The 12,344-nt window shown below is 38.1% G+C and overlaps 1 protein-coding gene across 5 annotated transcripts in view; it reads right to left on the reverse strand.

The window, feature by feature from the left end:
- LAMA4 (laminin subunit alpha 4) overlaps window positions 1-12,344 on the reverse strand; it is a 152,490-nt gene that overhangs the window by 110,669 nt on the left and 29,477 nt on the right. For all 5 annotated transcript variants that reach the window (XM_084962772.1, XM_084962757.1, XM_084962777.1 and 2 more), the window contains exon 3: window positions 4,066-4,167. In XM_084962772.1, the coding sequence (XP_084818898.1) occupies window positions 4,066-4,167 (102 nt within the window). The remainder of the gene's footprint in view (window positions 1-4,065; window positions 4,168-12,344) is intronic.

Raw genomic sequence — 12,344 nt, forward strand, 5'->3', positions numbered from 1 at the left:
CTCTGAGCTATCCATCCTTAGAATCCTTTGTACATGTAACTTATGACTTTATTTCAAAACTTTAGCTGGCATGGAACCAAATCCATCACTATTAGCAAAATTTGGGTTTTTCCAAGTTTGCAACAGATTGGAAAATTGTCAAAATTTTAATGTAAAACTGAATAATGCACTTGATTTAGATACCAATTTTACAGTTGCAAGTAAAACAGGAAAAGTAATTCCATTATTACTCAATTTCTTCTTGTTCTTGGACACCAAATGAGGGTGTTGGTATAGCAATCACACATGCTTAGTCTTAAAGAGACTTACAATGGTTGGTTTCAGCCTTACAAACATAATAAAGGAGAGGTTGAAAATCATGAGAAAAATGCTACTGCCTGCAGAAATTAGAGATGTACTATCTTTGCTCTCCTGAATGAAGTTTTGATTAGGCTGTGAGAGAAATAAAAACATTCATTAGCCTTCAATATATTGAATTACATCCCTTTCTTCATTGTGCTTAGGGTGGGGAAGAAGTCCAGCTGAATATCAATATCTTTTTAATTATAAAATTACTATGGGCTGTTGTAAAACATTTGGGCAGGTACACTGTAAAATGAAAAGAAGAAAATAAAAATCCATCCATGTTTCCACCAGCCAGATGTGAATACTTAAAAGCTTGACAGTTTTCTCTTTGGATTTTAATTACAGTTTTGCAGTTCTTTTAGTGGTTTCAATCTGAATATTTTCATTCAGATTTAATTTTTTTTCCTGAAATGCTGGCATCAACCCTGAAATCTTTTAATGCTTTTCTTTTGTTGTCACTGAGCAGATGAGGGTTTCTGCCTATGCTTCTGAAGCTCCTATGGTCCTCACATTTTGAACTTTCATTACATTAGTCATGTCCACAAGCATTTTCAAGTACATGTTCTGTCCCTACAGCCCTCCAGCTCCCACAGTGGAAGCCACTTAACACAGATCCTACAATAGTACTGGGCACATAGGTGGAACTCAAAAAATGCATGTTTATTAAATGGATAAATGAAATTAATGGATAAACCAATCCTTAATCAAAAGAAACCTGAAAAGCCCTGTGCTGGAAGCAGACTTCAAGACATATTTTTTCAAGACAGAAAAATGCCCAAAGCTTGGTCATTGGGCTCCAAGCTTTCTCCCAGTGACAACGCACCAGTTCTTTAGCTGGTAACTGGCCTTAATCATGGCCTCTTCTTGGTTCTTTGTTCCTAGTGTCTGGATCCGGGATAAAATATCAGTGACCAGACATTCGTATCACCAGCCATCTGTCTATCTCTGTTTTTACCCCTTAATTCCTTTCTCATGCCTCCTTTGGGAGCTTTCCTAAAGTCTGCCATGTCCACTGGCATGGCCTGGCCTTTAATGCTCTGCCTAGCTCACTCCACTGAGAATCCTGTCCAACGTACCCTAGCTCTAATAAGACACAAGGTGGCCCTTTGGGAAAACAACCAATACATATTGGACATTAGTTAAGCCACTTTTCACTTAGCCATCTTTCTGCACTGGAAGAGCTGGCATTTTTCTTGTGAAGAAATCTCAGATTTTTAGGTATGTCTAACATGGTAGCATAATTTTTGTCTATTCTCTATATTTTATTGTCAAATGGCTTAGTTCCTTAAAATCAGTCTGTAAAACATAAAGTCAAATTGAAATTGAACATGGGAATGGAAGAGGAATTAGAAACAGCTGGGGGAAAATAAGACATAGGCATGACAAACCTTCAAAGTAAAAGTAAAATAAAACAAAAAAAAAAATAAAAGAAGGCCACTTATTTTTGGTTGCTTATGGAAGATGGAAGAAATGAGTTAGGCCAGGCAAACTGTAAGAACTGATTGAAACACTGATGCCCATAGTGAGCGGCAAGGAAATGTCCATTTGGAGTCCCTGTGTCTTCTCTGGCTCTCTGAGAGCTGCGAATGAGCTGGGGCTATGGGGCAGGAGCTGAAAACAAAGTGGGCCAGAATAGGGACGTCAAAGGCACCAGAATAATATTTTATTTCGGTGTGACACCACAGACAACATATTTGCCAAACTAAGTAACAAAATAGTTTTTCCATATTGGCAAGCCCCTTTCGCTCCCTCACTTACATTTAACCAAATACAAATTTCACCTTTTTTTGGTCTTTCTAAATTAAATTTATAGGAATATATCTATAGTTTAGCTCTTGGGGATAAGACTATGGGTGATTTTCACTTTGAATTCATGTATAGTATATATGTGCATTATTGTTATTTTTACTTTGAACATGTATTACTTTAATCGGGGAAAAACCATTATTTCCCTCTGGATAGGGTGAAGTAGGGGGACCACTCAGAATAAGTAAGATGTCTGTTTCTTTTCTTTTTGTTTAATATTCTATCTTGGAACAAAGTAATTGTAGGAAGATCGAGTGTTCATATAAATACTTACACCCTAGCCCAACCCTAAAATTTTATTAGAATCTTGTATGCATGCCCCAGGAACTATGAAGGAATTATGCTATGACTGGCCTCTTCAGAAGCTCAAGTCCAGGTCAAAGATAAAACCATGACAGCTACTATTCTGAAAAGGTCACTGTAAAGAAGAGTGGCTTATGTCATAGTTCTCCATAGGCACAAGCAGGAGGGACCTTTCTTTCCTTCAATTTATTTCATATGCCATATGCCATCTTAGTGACTGACCAGTCCCTATTGCCTTATATTTAAATAAACCAGGTAACAAAGAGGCTTTAATTGGTCAAATTATCAGAGATGTACATTACCAGTTCAAGTGCATCCATGGAATTTTCTTTTCAAATGTCACTGGGATTAAAATAACAGGAAACCGGAGATGGAAGCATTAGAAAGGGGTAGACTTTGGCAGCTGCGGGTGCCTACACTGCTACAGAGGATATCCTGGATGTAACAGTTATTTAAGAAGATGGAGAAAGGGGGAAAACAGAAATGCCAGGACTAAACAAACACTATAAAGAGTTAGCAATGTTTAGTGTTCCCCACTTAATTCTCTCTGCTCCTAGAAAATTGGCAACTGGTTTGAAATAAATGAAAACATTCTATTTTTCATCTTAAGGTAATGCAAGAGTAAAATAACACCTTCATGTGTACACCATGAAGATCACTTATAATCAAAATTATCTGCTTAATATGGAGAATTATGCTAATTTAAGGTAGATAGGTATATTTAATTAAGTATTCTTGCAGCTCTTGCAAAAATACTCCTGCAGTTTTGGGAAGTCTTTTGCTTGTAGGAACTAGAATAATCTACTTCTCCTGCTGTGTTGTATGACTCGTGAAGGAAAACATGATCTTAGGGCATAAGTCTTTAAAAATGCCTCCTATGACTTCTACTGAAGTCACTTCTGGTAAATATTTCAATCCCCATTTTCACTAGGTTGTCAGTCCCTTCAGTGAAAATTGGAAATATGTAGCAAGTACTTTTTTTTGCTAAAAGGCTTCTCAGTCTCCTTCATAAATCTCTATCATGTTTCATGTTTCCCTGAAGAACAGTCTATTGGAGAATTTATCCCTGTTAAGGAAAAAAGTCTTCGGGGGCTTGAACACAGAGTTATAAAGACCACAATGCCAAAGCTTTCATTTTTCTTAGGTACTTGGTTCAAACCTGTATTATTTGAGACAAATTTTGATCTATAGACCTGACTATCTTAAGTTGTAAAAATAGGTTATGAAACAACTGTTTTACTCTCTGGGTTATGTGGAGAGAAGCCAAACATATGGCAAACTATACCATTACAGGGGAATCTGGATAGATGATTTCCTCCTCTGCGTATTATTTTCAAGCCCATCACCGATGAGAGCAGGAAACCAGCTGCCGAGGGCGGTGAGGCAGTGACCGCAAGGGACACGTGCACATTCAGACATACACCTTGGCGGCCACTTAAAATCTCAAGCAGTTTATATGCGGTGTTTTGCAGGAAAAGGTGAATGGTAAAAAGAAAGCTTGATTAGCAGTTTGCTCCTAGGTAGCGCCAAGGTCCACGAAGAATATTTTATCCCCTCTCAAGGTGCAAAGGTTCAGTGAAACGTGAAAAGGGATAGATGGCCCCTGCTTACCACACAGAGTCCAGAGCCATCCAAGCACTCGTTGGAATTACCATTACAGTCACAGGGCAAACATTCTCCCGACTGGGCGAGAAAGAATCCGGCACCGCATTTCTGAAACAGACAAAACAAAAGCATTTTCATGATCAGAAGGATCAATTTTGGCCAAAATCTGAGAAAAGTAATAGGTGCTGATTAGTAAACCAGCCAACTATTTCCTTACAGAACCTACTAAAGTGACCTATTTACACTACCATTCAGCGATGGCTATCCAGTTTTCTCAGTTACTTATCTTTTTTGACAGCGCAGCCCCGGCACCTCGCTCAGCACGAAAGGACCCAATCCCAGGTGAGAACAAATGGCGCCCAAATCTCGCGATGCCCTGCCGTCCGCCTACCCCACCCTGCTACTGCCTCTTGTCCGAGCCGGCGCCACGTGAACGTGTTGGGACAGCTGGAGCCGAGTTGACACCGTTGGTCTTTATGAAGAAGAATAAGAGAATCTTAGGTAACAGTAAAGGGGGAAGAAATCTCCTGATTTCTTCCAATGCGAAACAATACACACACCAAACCAAACCACGATGTTTAGTCAGGATGAGGCGCTGCGCCACGCTCTTTGTGAATAAAGACCTAGGGTTTGGAAATCATTGGCTGGGGCAGGACAACTTAGGGATATGTCTTTCATAAACTTGAACTCTTAAAAAATTATTTCAAATCCAAAAATTTTAAAGGGAGGGGTAAGGAGATTAATGAGACTCCACACTTGTCAGGTCCTGTGTGAGTGCTGTTCCTATACTTCGTTTTTCCTCATAACTGAGACACATTATTTTCCTTCATTCTAGTGGTGAGATCATTAAACCCAGAGGTGCTGTGGGTTGTGGTTATGTTACACTGGCTTGCACTTGCCCTCCGCAAATGTCACTCGTGCTCCATCTGAGAAACTGTGAGATTGTTCCCGGTTTATTCCATGGGGCTTATATGGCTAGGTATTTTATGTTTCTTCGGAATGTTTCAATGCTGCGAGGCAGAAATGCGGTCATAGGCCTGGAAGTCCACTCCTTACCTACCAGACAGATTTACATCTAAAGAATTCCAGGCAGATAAGTCTGGGTTGCTTCCACAAACTTACAGAGTAGGTTTCACATCGCCCGCACCCCCTACTGCCCAATTGACTCATTGTAGTTTGTACTATCTTAGCTACCAGGAAACTTTTCATTGTGTCTGGCTGAAGTACTTCAGACTGTTATGCAAACCCATTTCCTCTTTCTTTCTTTCTCCACAAAGAATCACTAGGCATTATTCTCAGTATAAAAACACTACAGTCCTAAAACTGAAATTTTAAGCGTTTCTTTTGGAGGGAATAATGACATTTGCCTATGAAGGAAAGGCAAAGAAATTCCATCTTTCTAAGTGAGGAGAAAATAAGAGAGGGGACCAATTTATAACGAAGACTTTGTTGTTGATGGTAAGCCTTTTTCTGTTTCTACTAGGGAACAAAAAAGAGGGAAACATGCTAAAACTGCAGTAGGAAGCATTTAATTCAGACCACCTATTTTCATGTTTTTGACTTGTATTTCAAAATATAAAAAAATACATCTTTTCATTGTGATGCAGTACACAGAAAAAAGAATTCGCAGAAACCAAAAAAAACCCTCACATAACAGTAATTAATCTTACCGTGTGTCATTTACTTTAAACTTCTCTATTCTATATTATTTAAAAATAATATCCTGGTCCTAAGACATAACACTGATTTAAGACCTATGAATGTGTTTCATCCTGCAGTTTGACAATCAGGGAGGTTTTATTTATAAGAGGAGAGGATCTGAGTTGGGAGAGACTTTGTAATTAATTACCTCAGGAGCCTCCAAACCAGTGGTTTCTGAGTCCGCTAACTAACCAAGTTACAGACAGCTGATTTGGGGCGCTTATGATTCAGTACTTTTTTTTTTTTTTTTTTTTTTTTGTCTTTTTGCTATTTCTTGGGCTGCTCCCACGGCATATGGAGATTCCCAGGCCAGGGGTCCAATCGGAGCTGCAGCCACCGGCCTACACCAGAGCCACAGCAACTCGGGATCCGAGCCGCATCTGCAACCTACACCACAGCTCACGGCAACGCCTGATCGTTAACCCACTGAGCAAGGGCAGGGACCGAACCCGCAACCTCATGGTTCCTAGTCGGATTCGTTAACCACTGCGCCATGACGGGAACTCCTGATTCAGTACTTCTGATAGGTGAAGCCAAAGAATCTACATTTTTTATAAAACAAATACTGTATTTTAAAAATGATTTTAATTAACTCTCCGCTCCAGCCTTGTTGAAATATAATTGACATATAACGTTGTATAAGTTTCAGGGGTACAACATATTGATTTGATATACATATCTATTGCCTACATATTGCAGAATGATTACCACCTACATATTGCAAAATGATTACCACCATAGCATTAGCCAACATCTCCATCATGTCACATAATTACTTTTTTTTTGTGGTGAGAACATGTAAGATTTATTTACTCTCCTAGCAACTCTCAAATGTATAAATACAGTATTATTAACTGTAATCAAGGTGCTCTACATTAGTTACCCAGAATTTGTTAATCTTATAACTGGAAGTTTATACTTTTTGACCAACCTCTCCCCATTTCCCCCCTCCACTCACAGCCCCTATAACCGCCATTCTGGTCTTTGTTTTTATGAGTTCCAGTAAGGGGGACTGAGATTGGAGGTGCATTTGGGAGAGAAGAGCACACTGGTGGTGGCAGAGAGTCTGGTAGTGGTGCCTGGAAAGAGTATATGAGAAGAACCACTTGTACCATCAATTACAGTAAAGACCTTCTTCTGGCCCAAGGAATCAAGGTTCAATAAGGATGTTTTAAATTGATTATTAACTCCAATCTTTCAGGCTTTCTTGCAGCTCTTTCTTCTGAAGAAGACAAAGAAAATCAAGATTTTGGCCTGAAAAAAATGTGTCATTTTAAATATGACAGTGGCTAACCACTCAGGTCTCCAAAGCCCTGGCTAAATTGAGGCTCATTTTTTAAAAACAAAAATAAAATTGTCACAATATAGAGAAAAAAAAATTGGAAGTTTTTTTTTTTTAAATGTTAGAATGGTTTTAGGTTTACTGAAAAATTTTGAGGGGATCTGCTTTTTTAAAAATGTTTAGTATTTTTTTAAAAATTGAGGTATAGTTGATTTACAATATTGTGTTAGTTTCAGGGATCCAAATTTAAAAAAAAAAACAACAACAACAACAACAAAAAAACCCATAATGATTCCAGTATGAGACCAGGTTTGGAAGGATGGCTTTAAAGCACCTTTCACAGAGCCTTGTACATGTCCATTACTTAATGAATGCTTGTGATTTGAATGGTTTGGACCAGGGTAAGACATCTGAGGCATATGTGCTCTTGGAAACCAGTGGTTATACTGCTCATCCACTTATCACTCTCTGCTAGGGCTGGGTAGGGTCTCTAGTCTTTCTCAACACAGACCAGGCAGCCACTGCCTAGACTGGACTGTGTATAAGATGAAATCTTTATATTATGCCAAGTTTAGGAGGAGAATTCACTCTGAGAACTTGTCATAATCCATATCTACGCTCCTCAGTGTATTAGTCTCTGACCTTTTGTGAAGGATGACTTGGCTTAGGTCTCTGATACTGTGGGAGAGGGGAAAAGAAGGGAGGCAGGGACAGGGTTGTATGCAACAGTCATTTGGCCTTTGGCCGAGAGGGCAGAGGGGGTTGGAAGCCTGGCTGACTATGTTCTTGCTGGGTTTTGTACACCCGAAAGGATTATATTTTCTAATTCATCTATCCAGAGGGGAGGCAGCATTTTAAAATTCACATAAAAGATAATGGAAGCCCGAGGCAAGGAGAGCTTCTGATGCCATTGCTAGAGTCCATGCACTGGATATCTTGGCTCTTGTGTTGTAGACCTACTCCTTGGAATATTGAATTGTTCAGTGTTCGAGAAAAGTTTGAATATCCTCAGGAACAGCTGATTAAAGTTGTTTCTTTTATGTAAAAACATTTCATCATTTTTTCCAGAAAGTTCTATTAATTTTTGATGAATCTCTCGTTGAAATTCTATAGGAACTGACAAAATTGACCTTTGCCATAATATTAAAAGGTAGATATTTTCAAGAATGAAACTGTGGCTGTTCTGGGGAGTTCGCGTTGTGGCTCAAGGATAATAAATCTGACTAGTATCCATGAGGACGATGGTTCGATCCCTGGCCTTGCTCAGTGGGTTAAAGATCTGGCATTGCTGTGAGCTGTGGCGTAGATCGCATATGCGGCTCAGATCCCTTGGTGATATGGCTGTGGTGTAGACTGGCAGCTGCAGCTCCAACTTGACCCCTAGCCTAGGAACTTCCATATGCCGTAGGAGGGGCCCTAAAAAGCAAAAAAAGAAAAAAGAAAAAAAAGTGGCTCTTTTTTAGTTTTGTTCCTGGTTAACCATCTTTTCTCTAAGTAACATTAAGATTTGTGCTAGTTAGAGGCTATGGAAGCTGAATAGTCTTCTCACAAAGAAAATAATGTCTCTTTGCTTTTCTTTTGGAATATTCTCCATAATTTACTAAACAAAAATACACTTATGTGTATGTGTGTGTGTCTGTGTTTCTAAGCAAGAGAAGAAATGTTATGATCAGTTTTTGGATGCCACCCTGAATTCTCTTGCCCATATAAGACTGACCTACAGCAGACAACTTTATAAACATGTGGGTGGGTGACTTAGCACTCAGGGATTTTGTTTTTGGTGCCACAACCTTTAAAAAATTACTGACAATAATGAGGATAATAATGACAATAATGATGATGATTATTATAATATGGTTACCATCTACTGAGAGTATATGTACCAAATATTGTGAGAAGTACTTTATCCATGTTATGGTATCTGCTCTTCACAACAACTTTGTGAATCAGGTATAACTACCTCCATTTTAGAAATGAACAAACTGAGGGTGAGAGAAGATTAGAAATATATCCACTGTCACATAGGTATATAAGCGGTTCAGACTGATTCAAGTCTTGTTTCTCTACTGTACCATGCTGTTCCTCGCAAGTAATTAAAGTTTAGAAAACTTGTTTAATTGACATTTTAATTAATTGAACATAAATATCTACACGCATAAGTCACTGCATTGGTCATGTTGTATAGTTCTTGAATTTCTACCCCACTTTAGTCCAAAGTAGTAGGTTATATTTCCCTCATTTTGCAGATGAGGTCCTTGTGGCCTACAGAGATTGTTTCCCAGACCAAGTGCAACAGATAAGAAATGGTGGACCCAGAAATTAGATCCTTCAACTCCCAGGTTTGAGCTTTTAGTCACCATTAATATATAGTAACCAACCATTCTTGTTGGGCATTTACGTTATTTCCAATTTTTTGCTGTTATAAACAATCCCAAGCAGTATGAAATTTATAAAAACTATAAAAATATCTCCTTTAAACCCCAGAAAAAATTTTTAAAAGTATATACATACTTGAAAATACATAAAGCTAGTAATATATGAATACTGTTGAATAAGAATATTTACTTTTTAAACAGCTTATTTCAGCCGCATTGTCATTTTGCCCAAGTGCTTTTCACCACATCATTTGTAGACCTTTTACAGCTTTCCATCATTAAACCACTCTTAGTATAGCTTTCAGCCTGTTCTGATACTGAGATTGGATTAATCAATAACATTTCCTTCTGCCTTTGAAGAATAAGAATGAAAATTGCCATTTGCTTACTTTGTGATTAGTGTGATGTCTGGCTTGTAGTAAAAATCAATGTATATGACTAATTTTATATTCATAGAAATTAGAACTAGGTGGAATCCAGGAGGAAACTAGTGTGGTATATCCACGTGCCACTGCTGTTTAAAAGAACTGGGAATGAGAGTATGTACATGTTGATATCCAGAGGTCTATCATATAATCACAATATTAATTATTTCATTAGATAAAAATCAGAGTGCTTCTTAACAAAAGGGGATCACATTTATACAGCTGATTGGTGATTTTTATCCTCATTTGAAGTCCTCCTGAGAACACTAGACTTAAACCGATAATACCGTCCTTGTACAAAGTATGTTTTAAACTTTCTTAAAATTCTTTTTTTTTCTCTTTTGGCTATGCCCACAGCATGCAGAAGTTCCTGGGTCAGGGATCAAACCCGTGCCATAGCAGTGACCTGGACCACAGCAGTGACAATGCTGGATCCTTAACCCGAGAGGGCACCAGGGAATTCCTTAAAATTCTTAAATCTGGCCTTTCTGAAGTATAGTTCAGTCTGCATCCTCTGGGTGTGGCAAACTTCTAAAAGTCTCTTGGAGTTGTTAAACAAAATGAGGACCAAGCTACATAATACCATTTTAGGTTGAAAACTTGCAAAAATCTCCCTGTGTTTTCCAAATATTGTCACTTAGGAGCCAGTTAATTGGCCATAAGCCACTACTTTTGCATAGATACTGAATCTCCAGGACCATCAGAATTTCTGCTGAAAAGCCTAATTGACTAAATAATTTAAATGCTCTGACAGCATTCTCTAGGAATCTGAGGTCCCCAAGCACCCATTGAAATAAATTAACAATGGCAAAAATTGACCAGACCTAGGAGGGGCCTGAAGTTGTCATCTGAGGGTGTGAGAGACACATTATCTAGGTAGGTACTTGATGTCTCAGAGAGAAACAGTCTAATCTTCAGTCTAACAAGCAATAATAAATTAATTATAATAAAATTCCATTACAAAGAGCACACTCCTTAGCCCTGGTGCCTAATGAGATTTGACCTATACTTGGAATAGATATTGACATTGTGTCTTCGACCAAAGATCTATAAACATTTTACAAATATTGACTGGTCTTGCTTTCTGAATTAAACTTCTAGAATTTTGATTCATCAACTTTTGCTTTAATTTACTAACGCTCAATGTGGAAAGCTTAAAAACATCTCTCTCTGAATTCATTCACTTGATCCAGAGTCATTGCTGCCTTCTAAATTGGTATTCTTGAAATTTAATAGCCCACATTCAATTATCTTTCTGCTTAGGTTTTTGTATGGGTATAATGAATCCACTTTTTCTCTGTTTCCAGGCAACGATGATTTCAGCTCTCAGTTTTAGAGAATTCAGGTTTGTTTTGTTTTGTTTTGTTTTGTTTTAGTATGAGTCACCTTAAGATTGAATATTATGCTCATTTAGGAAATAAAGCTTTGTGCCTTTATTGAATCCTGGGTTTTGCAAAGTGCTGACTTCCATCTGCTTAAAACTTGGGCAGAATTAAGAATCAGAGAGTATTTAAGTACCTTCTAACAGAAACTAGTAGTTCAATTTAATCTATTTAAAAGTATCAGTCTTGGCTTTGCTGGGGAAGAGTGACTTCTGAGAACATATGAATTTATTACATGAGTAGGATCTCACGTGCTGTTTTTTCTGTGTATATAAAAATAAAAGATAAAGTATCTGGGATGGAAAGCAGCCCAAATTAAGCTATTGAAACTTTTGCTTCTCTATTTTTTCAAGTAGGGCTTAATATGTTCTGATTGTTCTTATAAAAAGCTATAATGAAACTGCCAAAATAAGTTAAACACATTATGCAGTGGGTTACAGTTAGCAAGAAGTTGGCTCCTTGACTGATTTTACTTGAATATAGAGAGAATTACCCACGTATCTCCCTTGGGTCTCTTTAATCTCTTGTTTGCGTAATTGAAATTCCCCACATTTCAATAGTCGAAGTTAATTTTTAGATTTTGACAGTGATTTCACCATAGCTTGATTACGAAAGTGGTTTCAACATTCCTCAGGGGTTTATCCTTTTCAAAGGTATTTATTCTCAGGATTGGCATAATAAAGCAAGCGTATCAGCCGAACACTAACTGTGATGATGGTTTCTCCTAGTTGGCTCTTAGAGCCACCTTTGTGCTCATTGCTTTGGAGAATATCTGCCATGCCTTGGCAAGCTTGCAAAACACTCCAGCCCTCAATTTAATCACCAAATAAACTAGAGTCAATGATTTAGGCCCCAAGGAATTCTGAGGAGCACAGCGCTAGTATCTTGTCCACAGTTAAGGCAGGACCTTTAATTTTGTAGAGTGGAGAGATTTTTATGGTGGCATTTATGTGGCTATTCCTCAGCACTCTTTATAGGTCTTCTGGGTATTCTCTTGGTTGTGGAAACCAGTGCTCTACTCAAAGGTCTCAAATAACTGTTCCCTAAACCCTGCACTTGATCAGATGCTTATTTGGACTCATAGATACCAACAGAATCAGGCTACGATGAAATGCTTACC

The sequence above is a fragment of the Sus scrofa genome, chromosome 1 (genome assembly GCF_054392235.1).
Source record: "Sus scrofa isolate SSC_HxYL_T2T_F1_AM1 chromosome 1, Sscrofa_HxYL_maternal_Yorkshire_Landrace_v2.0, whole genome shotgun sequence".
NCBI classification, from domain to species: domain Eukaryota; kingdom Metazoa; phylum Chordata; class Mammalia; order Artiodactyla; family Suidae; genus Sus; species Sus scrofa.